This window comes from Cavia porcellus, unplaced genomic scaffold, assembly GCF_034190915.1.
Source record: "Cavia porcellus strain 051 isolate PalLab524CR breed Dunkin Hartley unplaced genomic scaffold, mCavPor4.1 scaffold_20, whole genome shotgun sequence".
Lineage (NCBI taxonomy): Eukaryota > Metazoa > Chordata > Mammalia > Rodentia > Caviidae > Cavia > Cavia porcellus.
Genome location: NW_026947503.1, coordinates 66,624,222 through 66,640,986, shown reverse-complemented (window position 1 = coordinate 66,640,986; position 16,765 = coordinate 66,624,222). Strand labels below are relative to the sequence as shown.

At 50.2% G+C, this 16,765-nt stretch overlaps 1 protein-coding gene across 3 annotated transcripts in view; it reads right to left on the bottom strand.

Moving 5' to 3' along the window:
• Window positions 1-16,765, bottom strand: part of Rab31 (RAB31, member RAS oncogene family) — a 103,300-nt gene that overhangs the window by 57,985 nt on the left and 28,550 nt on the right. For all 3 annotated transcript variants that reach the window (XM_003464432.5, XM_063231982.1, XM_063231981.1), the window contains exon 2: window positions 1,678-1,757. In XM_003464432.5, the coding sequence (XP_003464480.2) occupies window positions 1,678-1,757 (80 nt within the window). The remainder of the gene's footprint in view (window positions 1-1,677; window positions 1,758-16,765) is intronic.

The following is a 16,765-nucleotide window of genomic DNA, read 5'->3' as shown; positions in this document are numbered from 1 at the left end:
TTCCCTATGGTCCTGTTTTGGAAGTCCTATATCTTTTCCATTATTTTGTTGGGTTGGGTTTTATTCTCTTTTGTTTTGTTTGATTTTGTCAAATCCGATGGCATGAGCAGCTGTTTCAAAGACAGCACGATATATTATGGAAGCCATTTTGGATTTACTATTGTTTTGAAGTCCTTTATTGCATTCATTTTTTATTTTTATTGTTTCTATTCTATTCTGTTCTGTTTGACTTTTACTGTGTCTGAAGTTATCTGCAGCTATTTTGAAGACATCAAAAGGCATTATGGTAACTATTGTTGATTTCATAATGTTTTGAAGTCCTGTATATTTTACACTGGTTTGTTTTGATTGATTTTTATTGTTTTCCCTCTTTTTTTTTTTTTTTTGAACTTTTTTTTTTTTTCTTTCTTTTTTCTGGTACCGGGGATCGAACTCACGACCGCCTGCTTGCAAGGCAGGTGCTTATGCCACTGAGCTAAATCCCCAGCCCCTTCCCTCTTTTTTTTTTTAAAAAAAGGACTAATATCTAGAACATATAAAAATTTTTTTAAAAATCATACCTCGCAAATTTAAAGACACAATCCAAAAGTAGGCATCTGAGATGAATACACATTTCTCAAATACAAACAACAAATAAATATATGAAAAAATGTTCAACATCACTGATCACTTGAGAGATGCAAATACTTAAATGTTTTTGAGACAAGGTCCCACTATATCACTAAATTATCAGGTCTGTGCTTAAATTTAAGAACCTCCCTGCCTCACCTTCTCGAGATACACTGGCATTACAGCCATGCACACCATGTCAGCAATAACTTTTTATAAACCTCAAATCACCCAAATGCATTTATTAGACAAAGCATGGTCACCTGTTGTGCTGTCCACAATGGCCACCAACACTGACTCCAGAGTCCTTGTTCATGTGCTGCTCCTTCCTTCAAGAGCAGAGTTTATTTCTCTGTCCTTGACCCTGGCCTGACCTGTGGCCCACTTTGACTGACACACTGTGACCAAGATGGCCCCATGGTGGACACTTGGGTAACCCAGCACAGTCTGTGGTCTCACCATGCACTGCCTTTTTATTTGAAAGAAAAAGCATTACAAAAGTGTACATATTTGTCACCTTAAATGTTTTAAAATAAGTTTAGAAAGTAGAAGACAAAAGTCTGTCCCCCCATCATCCAGAACCATGTTTCACAATGTGTTAGTGGCTTTACTTTTATCATCAAAAAATACAAAACAAATAGTTAAAGAAAATGAAAAGAACATCCAGGGTAGCGTGAGGAACTGCCCCGTAAGCACTGTCCCTAATCCTCGAGTGGTCACATCCAGGGACAGTTGCCCTGGGGTGCCTCCCAGGTGCATGTCTTGCAAGCAGAGTCAGGGCTCTTTCCAGGGCCATTCTGAGCATCTATTTGCAGCAGGTGGCCCAGGAAGAGAGGGACAGAGCTCCCACAGGGGCTCCTCTCCTGCTGTTTTAAAGGCACCCAGGCACAGGGTTCCTCTCCACAGACACTCTCTGGACCTATGGCTCAGAGACTGCTGAATTTCTGGCCTGCTATTCAGTCAGGACTGCTTCGCAGATGAGGAGGGCAGCAGTGGCCTGCGAAAGGCTCGGCCAGAGGCAGTGATCGCCCGAAGGGCCCCAGAAAGAAAGAACACACAGCAACTTACCCAATGGTCGGGCTGATGTTGTGGTCAAAATGGTCCTGGACAAAGCGACACACAATGCTCGACTTTCCAACCCCGGTGTCCTAGGAGAGAAAGAGGACGTGGCCATGACTATCAGGGACAACTCTGACCCAACGTGACCGCATAGCTGGAGGACAGGACTGGCCGCTTCCAGCAGATGGGCCTGGGGTGGAGGAGGGCGCAGCGAGAGCTCTCACTGGTCTTTTCTACACTGTACTCATATTGCTGTTATAGGACATGAAGAGGCATTGCAAAGACAAGTTTCACAAACATGTCCCACTCACCTATGATAAATAACCCAGAGTGAGCGCGCTCACGGCACACGCATATCCAGAAATCTGGAAATGGGCAGAGGCAGGTTCAGAGACTACATATGACAACACATAGCTTCACTAAAAATACAGTTGGTTTTACTTAAAATCTTATTAGCCCTCAAAAAAAAAAAAAAAAAAAAAAAACCAGAAAAACACAATCTGTTTCTGTAGGTAGCAAGCACCCTGTGAGACATAGAGAATTTTTATCTCTATATTTCTAACGTTTTCTCTTTGGAATTTGGTGGTTGGATAATAAACTCCAGTTGTGCTTAATCCTTCTAAAGGTCTTGTCTCAAATCTTTTTCAGTTCAACAATTTTCTAAAGCTGTTTGGGACAGTGGTCCAGTTGCATGCTGGTAACAGAATACCTGTGTTTACTTCCCTTCCCTTCCTACACACTTGCAAAGTGGCTGAGGAAGCAAAAGACATCAACTCACAAGGTCAAAGAGACAGAAGAAACTGCCCTCAGGAGGAGGCATCTACACATCCAGGAGGATGCAGGACCTGAGAAAGAGTGGTGATCCCAAGGGCTGGCAAGGGGGGACAGGTGGACAGCAGGTTAACGGTGCCTGCGAATTCCAGCCAATGAGGACGGCTGCAGGCTGCATACAGACTTATCCTGGAGCCCCAGAAAGAAATGGAAAGACCACCATCCAGGAAAGCCGGGCTTAGAAACATCTCACATGCTAGGGGAAGGCCAGGTGCTGACCCCTGAGCCTTACAGGCCCAGATAAGCTTGGGTAAGAGAAAAAAAAATCCCCCAAGTCTAATATTAGGGTTCCCCACTAAAGACCACATATGTGCCCACCCACAAGCCTCAGTGCAAAGGGAACTTTCAATTTGCATTTTAACCTTTCAAATACTCAGCTATGAAAATCAGACCTTGAGCCCCGACAGAAGAAGAACAGAGGCCTCTCTTAAAAGATATCAGAAAATAAGAGCAATCATTTAGAAATCAAAATAGCAATGGTAGAAATTAAAATTGGGCAAAAGAGAAATTAGAAAATTGCCCAGAGAGCAGCACAAAGTCCAGCAAAGCCACTGCCCCCTGTAGGTAAGCACTGCTCTTTGGAGAGGCAGCAGGAGAGAGGCAAGGGTCCTGGTTTCTCAGCACAGACGCGCATATTGCCGGTAGAGTTGTGTCTCGAGAAATCTCAGAGACATTTTGAGATGGATCAGCAACAAACGCAAGACATAGTCAACAAGGAAAGGGAAGAGGTGCTGTGGTTCTCCTGAATTACAAACCCGCTAAAAGACCAAGGAGAAAATGGTGAAAATACATGAAATAAAATTAGAAATCCCATACAGTCTAAAGTATTCAGGTTCCTTCTAGATCCTATGCTTGGGGACAGTTCCCACGCATCCAGGGCATGGGGCCTCAACTGGTGACACTCCTTGGGTCCTGCTCCCCAAGGCCAAGGCCCAGGCAGCTCCTCTACAGTGGGCAGCAGAAGGGTCCCAGTGCCCACAGCTCCTTCCTGTGGCCCAAGCCGGGTCCCCACATTGGCCCTGAAGAGGCCCAGCACCTTCCGCTCAGCCACAGGTAACATGCAGGAGAGAGCTCACACTTCCAGAAATGGGAAAAGAAGGCAGCCCCGCACCCCAAGATGAGCCAGACGTCTCTTCCAGCCTCCTGAAGGCGAGCCGCTTCACGCACTGCCATGTGTCAGGGGCCTCTCCCCAAGCTCGGGGTCCTTACTTATTCATTCTTTGCTCCTGAATCACCCCTAGGCCCCAGGCCACCTCACCTGCCCATCCGGGCTGCTGTTTTGGTGTCAATCCATTTACTCCACCCAAGCAAGGGCTGGGCTCTTGTACCCAAGCCCCCAAAGCAGGCAGTGGAGCCAGGCTAAAGGCAAGACCGACCTGGAACCTGAAACTCCACCCCTCACCTTCAAAGGGCTCTGCTTTCCCAGGAGTCAGTGCAGCCAGCTGGCTTAGAGCTGAGCTGAGACACTGGATGGTCAGCACTGTTTCTCTGTCTCTCTGTCCCTCTGTCTCTCCTCTTTTTTTCTTTTGAACAAGTTTATTCTCAGCACTTCTCTTTCATATGCTTAACAGATAGTCGAATTTTGGGTTTGTCTCAAAAAAGGAAACATTCTTGGGGCCAGGGATATAGCTCAGTGGCACAAGCGCTTTCCTGGCAAGTGCAAGGTCCTGAGTTCAATCCCTGACACCCCCACCCCAAAGGAAACCCTGCCTGTGACCAGCCAGCGGGCTCTGCACTGCTGTTCCTCAGCTGGCCGCAAGGGGAGGACCTGCCCACAGTAGCTGGCAGAGCTGTGCCCTGGGCACTGTGATTTCCTTTTCTGCCTCAGCCTGTTGGGACTGGGACCCAAGGAGACAGTGGAGACACACACACACCCCAAAGGAGAGGCCCAGTGAGTCACGAGGGCCACACGTGAAAACACAGAGGGGAGCAGAAAACACAGCAGGGCCGAGGGTGAAGGCAGAGCCCGGGGACCGGGAAGTGGCTGGGGAGCCCTGCAGCCCACAGCTTGGAGCCACTTTATTTTCAGTGGCCCTCCTCCGACTGAGGTACGATCCTGGGCATGTCTTCCATTTCCAAGATCCCAAGACTGTCACAACCCCTCTTGTTCAGTCCTCTGGTTTTGCAACAGGAAGACTTCCTGAAGGTCACACAGCTGGCTGCAGAGTCAAGACCAAACATTCTGAATCCCCGTCCAGTTCTCTCAGGGCTCCTAGCAAGTCGGATCAATCAAGCACTAATTTCTCTAAAAAGTTGCCAATTCCCAGAGCTCACAGACCTTTTGTGAGTGCTTTCTAGTTTCACCTCGTGCAGCTCCAATCCCTCACAGCCTCGTGTTTGGAAGACAGAGCTTCGGTGACATGGACAGCAGTGAATGGGCGGGGGGGGGGGGACCCTGCTGTCTCTGAGGAGCAGAAAACAGGACCAGTTCTGAGTCCATGGCCCAGGATTGATCTCCGTGGAACTCTCCCAAGGGGTCACCAATCTTCTCTTTTGTGCAGTTGGCATCAGACAGGTATCAGGGCCAAGCAAACCACCTACTTACTGAGTCCCACTGAGCTGCTCTCCTGCCCCTCATATAGTTCTTGGGAAGCAGCCACAGACTATTACGACGATCTCTGCTGTCCCAATTAACCTACTAGTTAACCACATGTAAACCTGCAACTGTGAAATCAAGACCACAAACTTTGGGCTGCAATCTTATAAAATCCAAGTCACCACCTGCTGGTGAAAGCCAAGCCCAAGTCCACCCTCTGTCCCAGAACGGTGGCAACGCCCTTTTAGTCTGCTATCCTAAGGTAAAGAACCACAACTCACAGGCAAAGGTGTTGCTGCTTCCTAGTCCTACCCCCACAGTGGACAGTGGATGGTGGATGCCGCTAGTGAACTCCACACACAACACCTCCCTGGACCGGAGAAAGGCCTGGAGATCTCTAGTCAGCTCTGCAGAGAATCCCCGTGGAGATCAAGGTAGCACCTCCCCGGTCACTCTGGTCTCACAGCTCCACCACCATCTCCCCTCCAAACTCTGCTGGTCCTCTGGCCCTGCAGGAAGCTCTGCAGGGAGTGCCAAGCTCTGGGGACTAACAAGGATGTCTCCTGCGGGTGTCTTCACACATCAGTGTGCCTCAGACAGAAAGAAGTACATTACAAACGACAGGAGTACCACAGCCCTGGGGTCAGCGCTCCACATCGTGAAAGTAAAGAAGAAAAACTGAGCAGAAAATATTCACTGCAGTATGATTTCTAAAAACGAGAATGATCTAAGTAAAAGAACTATAAATTAAATGATTACACATATAATGATCTTTTAGACCTTGATTTTATCCATACCACTTGGTGTTAAAGAGGTAGAATATGGTACGTCCATAACAGATGCTTCTTTACTAACAATGGAGTTGTGTCCTGATAGATCCATGCTAAGTTGAAAATATCATAAGGAAAAACATGCATGAACACCTGACTCGTTAATGAATAGTATTGGTTTAATACCTAACTTACCTGATAGTGTAGCCTAGCTTACTTTACCTTACCTTAAATGTCAAGGTCAATTCCACCGAATTACAACTGAACAAAAATCACCTCACACAAAGCCTATCCTATAATAAAGTATTGAATATCTCATGTAATTCCATGAGTATTACACTGAAATTGAAAACAGTTTAGTTGTGTGGTTACACCTTATATATCATGGTAAAATCCAAAATCAAGCCATCCTAAACTGGAGACCTTCTGCCTACCATTTAATTCCAGCACCCCTCTCCGCACAGATTGTTGTATTATCTGTTCTATTCCATCACCACTTAGTTACTAAGCATCTAATTGAAAGCTTACCTGCATAAAGTCTTTGCGTCCTAAACACTGACGGAAGGCAAGTTAGTGGTAAGTTACGGTAGAAGGAGGTACAGAGCAGCTGGACTTGGTGAGCACAGAAACAGAGAGAACAAGGACAGTCACGGGTTTGGGCTTTTCCAGCCCCAAAGGTGGGGGAAGAAGCCAAGAGCACCCCAGAAACCCGCTCAGTCCCATATGGGGGACAACAGAGCGAGAGCCATCTGGTGAGTCCCTGTAGCTCAGCTGCTGCTGGGTCCCCAGAATCCAGGCCGCAGCTCCAGACAGCCCCACTGCCCTTCCCACTAGAACAGGGGACCACAGGCTCCCACCATGCTCTGCCAGACGCAGAGCAAGCCCTGAGCACTGCACACTTTCCACACACCCATGGCTAGGCGGGGAGAGGATACGGCCCTCGCCTCTGCTCTGGGTTTGTGACCCAGCAGGCAGCAAAAGCCAAGCGTACCTCCAAGAGCCACAGGCCCAGTGTGGACATACTGTGCTCTCTAAGCGCACCCAGGCTCACGCCCTGACCCTCACCCCACACCACCACTGGCCCTGTGGAGAGCTCCAATTCAGCAACTGCTCCTGCATCTCCACCTCCATCCCAACAGCATCATGGAGGTGTGGACCGGCTCCAACGCATCCCCAGCACTTCTTACCAGGGAAGAAGTACTTCTTACTAAGGGTTCAATCCTTATAAACCATAGTAATCACTGTGCCACGAAAGCAGAAAGCATGACCGTGCACCAGTCTGCGACAGGCCTGTTTCATCACTGCACACACTGCACGCCCTCCTTTGGTGGCCTCAACAACAGCAGGAAACCTCGTCCTCCATACTTGGTTCTGAGAAAAAGGACTTGAACAAGAAAATTCAACTACAGGCACTTTACCCCATTTCAGAAACCAGACCACAAAATTATCTGAGGAAAACATGATATAAGGAAGGAGCTTCTACACATTCCCAGAAACAATACCCCCACTCTTCCATTCAGGGGTGTTTTTGACATGTGTCAAACATATATGTTATAGCAAAAGTTTTACAATTCTATTTACATGCTGGGAATTGTGGTGCATGGCTGTAATCTAGACACTCAGATGGCTGAGACAGGAGGATCACCATAACTTGGCCAGCCTGAGCTATACAGTGAGTTCAAGGCCAGCTTGAACTACATAGTGTGACTTTACTCTGTCCAAGAAAAAAGAATCCATTCACAAAGGGGAGCTAAAATATAGTACAAATGGAATCTAATTTTCTCCTGTTCAAAAAGGTGGGTCCTGCCCTTGAGTCAGATTCAGGAGACTGCTTTCCCTGCCCACTGGGTGGCGGTTCAGGGAAGTACTGCTTACACATCTAGTTTTAAACATACAAGTCGCATAAACGAGTGTAAGTATTTACAGAAATGCCCCTGGAGAGGGATAAGCCTGGCTTGGAAATGTCCACAGTTCCCCACTCGGAAAGATCTGAAGCCCACATGCAGGAAATAAGTTTCCATGTTGGAGGAGCAGAAACTGACAAGCAAAACAGAAGAATCCACTTGGGAAGATAAGAAATAAGCAGCAGCAGGGCACAAGAAGGGGCAAGAGCAGCTCAGACGGGTCACGGGACCTCTGCATAAAGCTCACACTCATCCTCTCATATGGTCCTCACGGCAGCCCCTCAGGAAGGAGGGCCAGGTGGCCCTGCTCACCATGCTAAGTCTGCATGGGCGCCCCTGCCTGGCACCATAGAGAGGAGTGGAGATCAGACCCCACCTTCCCCACACCAGCACTCTGTTCTGGTGTAGAGGTGCCAGGCCACCTCTCTGCTGCAAGCATTCTACTGGGTTTCAGAAATGAGATCACAAAACTATCTCAGGAAAAACCCATGTGAGTAAAGAGCTTCAGCACACTCCCTTCAAACAACACTCCCACTCTTCCATTTATGATTATTTTGAAATGTGTCAAAGGTATACGGCACCAAACGTCTTAATTCATTTATGAAGTGGGTGTGGGTATGGTGGTGCACTCAGGAGGCCAGGTCAGGACAACTGCAGTGAGTTGCAGCCTCAGCCCCCAAGTATTGTTTTTGCTCCACTAAATCTCTGCTGAGACTCCGCACATTATGACTTCTACCTGGAGGTCCCCCCAAAGCCTCAAGCACTCATAGGTGGGGTTTTCCTGAGATGGCTGGATCCAGGGTATGGGTGTTTTTTTTTTTGTTTTTTTGGTTTTTTTTGGGGGGGGGTCTTTTTCCTTTTTTTCAGTACCGGGGATCGAACTCACGGCTGCCTGCTTGCAAGGCAGGCGCTTATGCCGCTGAGCTAAATCCCCAGCCGATCCAGGGTATGGGATGCTGGGATTAAGGGTTCGTGAACAGGGATAAAGGGTGTGGTAATTAAATTAGTCCACTGATTGGTTTAGCATCATTCTGGATGTGAGTAATGGGAAGGCGCAACCTAGGTGTCAGGGGCACCACCCACAATGCTTGTAACCGGGACAGAATAAAAGGGAAAGGAAGGCTTACTGCCACTGCTGCTTGCTGCTTGCTGTTTACCTTCCACAGACTATTTCTCCTCTTCCGTGCCCTGCCGCCTTGGGGTCAGCCAGACTGAAATTTCTACAAACTGTGATCTAAAATAAACCTTTCTTCTTTTAACTTCAGAAGTCAGGAATTTTGTTCCAACAACAAAAAACGAAGACACCATGATGCCTATATTAAAGTTTTTCACTTTATTACATATATCTTATATTGTACTCATCTTTTTTCATCTTTCTGAATTTATGTTCAGAAGTTTTCTTTACACCTATCTTCTAGTTCTTCCTACAGATGTGTCTAATAGGATGATAAAACTATGTATTAATTTCCTAATATCAATTATGGTATTTTTTCAGGTGTATCTTTTCACATGGTAGTTCTAAATCCCTTGTCAAATCGTTACATCATACTCTGTTCCCCTGAACACACTGCATATGCATGCTGTGAATCCTGTGCCCAGTGATCCTTGCGAGCCAGTGCGTGGCTCTATATCTGCCGTGTGTGGAAAGGTGCTCCATGAAACTGCTTTTCTCCTCCTGCATGCCTCTGATCACGCCTGACTAAGAAATGGAGCCACTTGTCCAAGGACATGTGTCAAAGAGAGTACCTCATCTCAGACTTCTCAGGCTCTTGGATGAGTGTTTGAAAAGAATGCATCACCCATCCTAAAGAACCTGCTCCCAGGAAGAGGATATTGTCAGCTTTCAAAAGTGCCGTCCCTTCCTGCCACTCTGTCTCTTTGCCTCTCTTCATTCTGGAGTTGGCAAATCCTTGAGTCCCTACATGCTCAGACTGCAACAGCGGGACAGTGTCTACACCCTACCAATGGTTGAGAATCTTCTACTGAGCTGAAGAAACCAGAGGAGGCAGAAGATGCAAGCCCCGGAAGCACATCTGTCTCCTCCCCCAGCTCTGGGGACAGACTCCCTTCACATCTCTCCTCCCTCCTTCTCAGATGAGTTAAAGGGAAAGAAGAACATCGGTTTTACACAGGGAATGAGCAAGGTCTAGAGCTGCCTCTCCTGCGTTTCTTCCAGCAGTCCTTATTGCCTCTTGGCCTCCCCAGAGAGCAGTCTGTCTCAATGTGCAAACTCTGTGGCTACCAAAAGATTTCAGTTTATCTAAGAAGTCTTGAAAGTGTGACCTTAACTGTTAAAAAAAAAAGATTAACATCAATTTCACTTTAATCACACTTCCTGCAGAAGGAACCAACTGTTCCTTTGTGAGCCTTTCCTTCATCACAAGCATTCAATTGAGTAAGACAGCACCCTGGGAAGACACAGGGCCCTGGCTGCAGGGAATGAAGGCCTCACACTTCAAATTCTGGATTTTCACTGTTGTATATACTACAACATTGTACAAAATAATATTTACTGTTCTGAAGCGCAGAGCTAGCAAACGAACAAAAACCAAAACAAAACAAAAAACCGGAATAAATACTGATCGTAACTGCAGTAGGCAACTTTTAAAACAGCTCCCAGTGATCCTGGCCTCAGGAAATTGAGCCCCCTGTGGAGCGAGGACCTGGTGGTTGGTCCTAAAAACATGTAATGCCCTAATGTAATGGGCATACTGCTGAGGGCACGAAGATGAGAAGCTGGGGCACCCAATTGGGGTGCATGACCATGACAAGCTCCCAGGAAGCGCATCTTACCACTGGTGGCCAGAAAGCAGACTGCTCCGTGTGAAAGCAGATCCTGTGTACACTGTGAAGTGACTGTCTTCCCACCTGACACCTGACTGCAAGCTTGGAGGAGACCCAGAGCAGGAGGAATGGCTGGCCAGGGCCTGACTCTCCACCCACAAGAACCTGGAGGCAGTACACGCGTGTCGTTTAAAACGCAGGGTTTGGAGGAAACACGTGACCCAGCAGGGGACAGCCAACACAGATGTGACGAGTGGCACTTATTCAGCACTGACTTGGCGCAGGTGTGCTGCACCCTGAGTCCCTGTGATGTATTGAGGCAGCAGGGCCAGCCCCACCTCTCAGGGGAGCGCTCCCAGGTTCAGGGCAGGGAGTGGTGTGGGCGCATGGCCCACAGCAGACGACGAGAACAGTGTGGGCAGGACTTACGAGGCTCTGCGCTGACACCGGGCTGTGAGAAAGGAAAGCCACTGCATTGCTCGGCCTGACGAAATCTATTTAGGATACCTGAAGCCCTCAAGGAAACCCAAAGTTACAAATGAAGTTGGCGTGAATAAAGAGTCACTGTGGAGTAACCCCCCAGCAGTGGTTCAGTACCTAGGGAAGGTAGCCCCGCTGTCAAGATCAGTAAACACAGGACGGGAGCTCTCAGAGCAGCTTTTCAGATCTCGTCGGGGACGTTTCTGCATTGCTTTGAGGGACGGACAGCACAGCCCTACAAAGTGCTGGGAGGTTTGCCCACTGTGGTCTTTTCACCTTAGCCTGACGTCACTCCACACTGCCGGATGCCAAGATTCTCCATTCTGTCTGTGCCCTGCCCCACTGGCCCCACAGTGGAGCCCCTAGGTCACACAGCCCTTGGCGCCAACACACTGCACTCTCACCCCCAGGCTCTGGCAGCACAGTGGACGAAGGACCGCACAGGCACAGCTTAGAGCCTCATGTGAGTGAGCACGCATCACTGTGGGCCATGGCTGGGCAGTCCTGAAAGTGTTCTGCCTTCAGCCTCCAGCACTCCTGCGCCATGGACACTGGAAAGTGTCCCTTTAACAAGTGCAGAGACAGGAACACACAGAGACATCTGACTACAGCCAAGGTTTCAGAGCCGGGCAGTCATTTGACATCACAAGGATGCGTCAGCCAGACAGGGCAGGAAGAGCTCGGGGAATGGGCAGGACCTGGGGGGAGGGCCGTGGTCCAGTGGCACCAGGACACATGAAGCCCGGGCTGCTGCTGCCACTCCAGAGCATCCGCCTGCTCCTCCACCCCCTGCTGACCTGCTCCCCGGGAACTACCGACCTGACAGAGGCCTCCTGCCATGCACCCTCACCTGGGGGCCACCTCCCATTTTTGGGGTTCCTGCACACTCACCAAGGGACCTGAAGCACACATGCATATACACATACACTCATGTACCCATATTCACTTGCACACATTCACATACACATACACTTGTAACCATCTGTAAACACAGGCAGTCAGCTTGCGGCTGAGTCATGCTGCGTGCTTATCTATAGCATGAGGCCTGCAGAAATGCTGAGGGCAGCAGTGACCTCTTCTGTTGTCTGCGCTACGTAACTGAATGCAGAGTGTAAACCAAGCTCTCATTACAGAGCCCAGCACCAGCCCACACAAACCCTGCTACTCTGACATGGTAAGCCCAGTCCTGGTCTGAGGTTATCCCCCACCTCTGAGAAGCCCCTTCTCCATGGGCTCTGGCTGGGCTCAGGGTGCCTAATAGAGAACCCTCAGAGGCAACGCTGCTATGTGCCCTGAAGGCCTCTGGCACATGAGACAATAGGTTCTAGCAGTGGCCACCCACAGATTCCACTACAGTGTTCACGGCAGCCCCTCTGCTGAGGACAGCTGGCCACCATGCTTCTCTGGTTGCATCTGTTTCTCCCACCTTAAGTGACCTCTGCCCACCTTCTCTTCCCTCACACACTCTGCAATCAGTGTCTGTTCCCTTGATGCTCATGGTAGCTCTGCTTCCCTGCCTGGGAAGCATCCACCCACTAAGGAGAGATGACCCGGAAACAAAAGGGGAGAGAGAGCAGAAGGAACACCCAGAGAGCAGAACCAGGCAGGAGCCATGCAGGATCCTCCCCAGTGATCAGAAGAACAGAGGCCACCAAGGCCACGGCTGCTCCCCATCACCCTGCTGGGGAGTTTAGACCACCCCGAGGGCCAAGGAACCCATCCATGAACCCCACCCAGTGGCAGCACCCTAAAAGGATTAGATAGAAACTTTGTCTCGGAGACAAAGACCACGTGGGGCTGATCACACATCTGCTGTGCTTTTTTGGGGGGCAGGGATACCGGGAATCAAACTCAGGACCTCATGCTTGCCAAGCAGGTGCTTTGCTGCTGAGATAATATATTAAGCACTACCAGGCACCCAGCACTATAACAAATGCTGCTCCCTGGATGAAAGCACCAGCGTCTGCCACAGGGTCACAGCTTGGTGACAAGGTTTGGTTTACACTCCGTATTTGGTTACACAGAGCAGACAAAATGGAGGTCATCGACCCTGCTCAGTGAACACCCGGTCAGTGATGGCAGATCTGTGACCACAGGACCTGCACAGCCTGGAGAGTCCATTCCTTGTTGTGCTCCCTTAGAGCAGTAGCTGCTGCGAGAGTGGTTGCATCCAGTGAGATTCAGCCCCAGGAGGGCGGTGCAGAGAACAGTGCAGCCGTTAATGTCCGGGGACCACAGTAGCGGGAGTCAGAGTGCGCGTGCTCTGCCCTCCCTACACCCCCACTGCTCTGGCCAGGCAATGATGGTTTCTCACCCGTCACATTCTGGGACTCACCCTATACTTATGGAGGGAACATGTCAAGGTCTGATGCACCAGAGAGGACCACACAGCAGACAGGGGCTTAGAAGAAAGGCAGGGAGTCCGACAGGAAGGGAAGCTGGGCTCCTGGGGCTGGAAAACTTTCAACCCACAGCTTCCTGCAGAGATCAGCAAAGGCTCTAGGAGCTCGGCAAGCAAAGGCAGGCCAAAGCCTCCAAAGCAAAGAACAACTCCTCACAAACAAGCAACTGTGATTCATTCTGACACTCAATTTTCTGCAAATGAGAACAAACAAGCTGACGCCATCCCTCAGCGCGACCAAATCTTTTTCACAGCATCAGCAAATACCTGAACTGCCACAGTGGACACCGAGATTGGCAAACACACATCTCCTTTAAGAAGTGTGTTTGAGCCGGAAATGGTGGCTCACGCCTGTAATCCCAGCACTCGGGAGGCTGAGATGGGAGGATCGTTGTGAGTTCAAGACTGGCCTGGCTGGGGATTTAGCTCAGCGGCATAAGCGCCTGCCTTGCAAGCAGGCAGTCGTGAGTTGAATCCCTGGTACCGATAAAAACGAAAAAGACAAAAAAAAAAAAAAAAAAAAAGACTGGCCTGGGCTACACAGTGAGCTCAAGGCCAGCCTGAACTGCACAGCGAGACCTCGTCTTAAAAAAGACAAAAAAGAAGTGCGTTTGGAGGTGAGGAGGGGGAACACGCAAAATGTGCTTATTAGGCTCTAACCATCCCGTGAATCACTGCGCATGCCGGGGTGCTCTGGGGAGTCCCTAGTGGGGTTCGACATGCTGCCACCAAGGAATTGGCTGCAAACTGCCAGCCCAGCACGCCCAGCTGTACCGGCCTCTGTGCATCCTTGCAGGTGGGAATGCTCGAGTTTAAATGAGGGATGTGTGCTGCCCTGCTCCGGTATTACAGCATCACAGCACGCAGAGGAGCAGAGATGCGGGAAACACTGACAGTCAGGGTCTTCTCCCCATGGTGACCCCGATAGCAGAAAGGGGGTGACAAGGCTGAGCATGGGTAGTGTCCCCCAAAGGTGCCATGTAAAGGCGTAGGCCCAAGGAAGAGCCAAGAGGGGTCTGGACCTCAGGTGAGGCCTGACCCTGACAGCAGGTCACCAGAGGCCTCTCCTCTCCTAGAAGGGGCTGTGGAGTGCTAGGCCATCCTCCACTGTGTCCTGGCTCGATGACTGCTCACCCCACGTGGACTCCCTGATCCTTGGTCCCGTCTCACAAATTGTCTAATCTTGGGCTTGAATCTCTAAAACTTAAAACTTTCAGCCAGGTGTGGTAGCACACACTTGTAACCCCAGCACTCTGGGAGGCTGACGCAGGAGGACCTCATATTCAAGCCTGGACAATTTAGCACGACTCTCAAAATAAGACAATAAGTAAAAGGGGTGGGGATGTGGCTCAGTGCAAAGGCCCAGGCTTCAATCTCCAGAACAGTAAAAATCAAAACCAAAACCTCTTTTCTTGGTTAGCATCCCACTCCAAGTATCTCACCACAGCAAGGTGCAGCTGACTAATACACAGCTGCACACCCTAACTGCCATTCACACAGCCAGGTCTCAGAGCTCTGTGTCAGAGGAGCCCCTGAAGGAGCCACAGAAGAGCAAGCAAGGAACAGGCACAGCAACAGGGGTGAGCTCCCTCACCCCTGAGCATGGGCAGTGTCCCCCAAGATGTGCATGTAAAGCGCTCATCCTCACCCCCGCAGCCAGACAGCGGGTGCAGAGTGAGTTCCTGTGAGCTGGGAGGAGAGAGGGGTCAGGGAATGTGGCCAAGCAGTGAAGACCAGGAGCCTGTGCTGCCCCTCTCGCTGGGCCCTGGCTGCACCCCGCCGCAGGCTCCCTGGACCTGCAGTCCAGCGCCCTCTCCAATGCCTGACTCCGCCCCCACCCCTGAGGAAGTGTTCCTCGCGCCCGCCCCCGCCCCCCCCCCCCGCACTGGGCTCCTCCCTTTTGTCATCGCACCGTCAAACTCCACTTCTTGCATGAACAGCTCGAGTGTTATTTATGTCCACGCCGTCACAACAGTGAGCTGCTCTGCCGTCGCAGACCTGCAAAATGACACCTCTGGCGGAGAAGTAGGGAGGACCTTGCAACACCCAGGAAAGGTGGCGATGGGCTGATGGCAGGGGCTCCCTGACACCGAGCCCCTCTGACAGGCCACAGCTCAGGCTCGCCCCTCACATGCACACAATTCAGTTTACAGAGCTTGGAAAGCTGCACACTGTCTCAGCTGCCAGGCAGGGTGCCTTTCCAAGTCCTACTTCACAAAAATACCACTGACAAAAACAAGAACGAGAAAAGTAAACGTGCTGGTAGAGATGATGGCCCCTTCCAGGAGGGAACCATCATTGCTGCTGTTTCCGGTGGACCCTTCGTCCTGTTCTGACGCGGGCGGCAACAACTTGCGGTCCCCTCCCTCATGATTCTCTTCCACACGGGCAGGAAGACCAAAGTTAGACCGAGGCGACCTGGCCAGAACCCACAGATGATAATGCAGTCAGATGAACCGAAAGAAATGTTTCTCCACTTAGTGGTTTGGATGATGGCAGAAACCAGGAAACTTCTGCAAATCTCTGTTCTGCCCTCATGTGACCCTAGGAGCTAGGGAGCAGCCAACCTGGAGCTTAGCTTTCCTGCCATGAATCTGGTGTTTCACCCAAAATGCCCCCAAAGCTGCACAGGAATCTCAACACGGGTTGGCACTCTGAGAATGCACATCTAGTGGGCCACGCCACAATTTTTACCCAAAGCACACTCTTGCTAGGATCTCAGTGGCAAGACGTGGGCCCAGTCATTCATGCTAGAGTCACCAGGACACAGACAGCAGCCCTCTGTCATTCTGCTGAAACTCAGAAAAGGGCTCTGGAACCTCAGCTTCCTCTTGGTTCCAGACCCAGGCCTGCAAGCCGTGTCTGTGCTGCTCAGTTGCATGGGAGGCTGTCTGCACCCTCGGCCTCTCTCCCTGCTTATAGCTTCAGGGGCCCATGCTGCAAGGCTCACACCTCAACAAAATCCCACAGGTCCCTCACCTGGTCCCGCAAAACCTGTCAGCAATGATGGTCACTCTGTCCTTTAGAGCTCAGACAATGAGACAACGCAGTAAGCAGGGTGAAGGAAAAGGGCCCCAGCCAGGGTCCCCAGCCCTCCATGGCCTCTTGCCTGGCTGTACAGCAGGGCACCCGGGGGAACAGCACAGATCAGAGTAAGAGCCTTGCTCTGTGTGTGCTCCAAGGACAGAAGGCAGTGTGCTCCGGGGTGGAGACACAGATTTGCAGCCGTTCTTGGGAAAGGCTTTTGCAAACCTTACTCCTGGCTGCTTTACCCTCCTTAGTTATCCCTGCTCTCTTTCAATTTCAGGGCAGAAACTCCAGGAGACCATCAAGACACATCATAGAACACACTGACAGTCGGAACAGCGCGGAGCCTGAAAGAGAGGAGGGA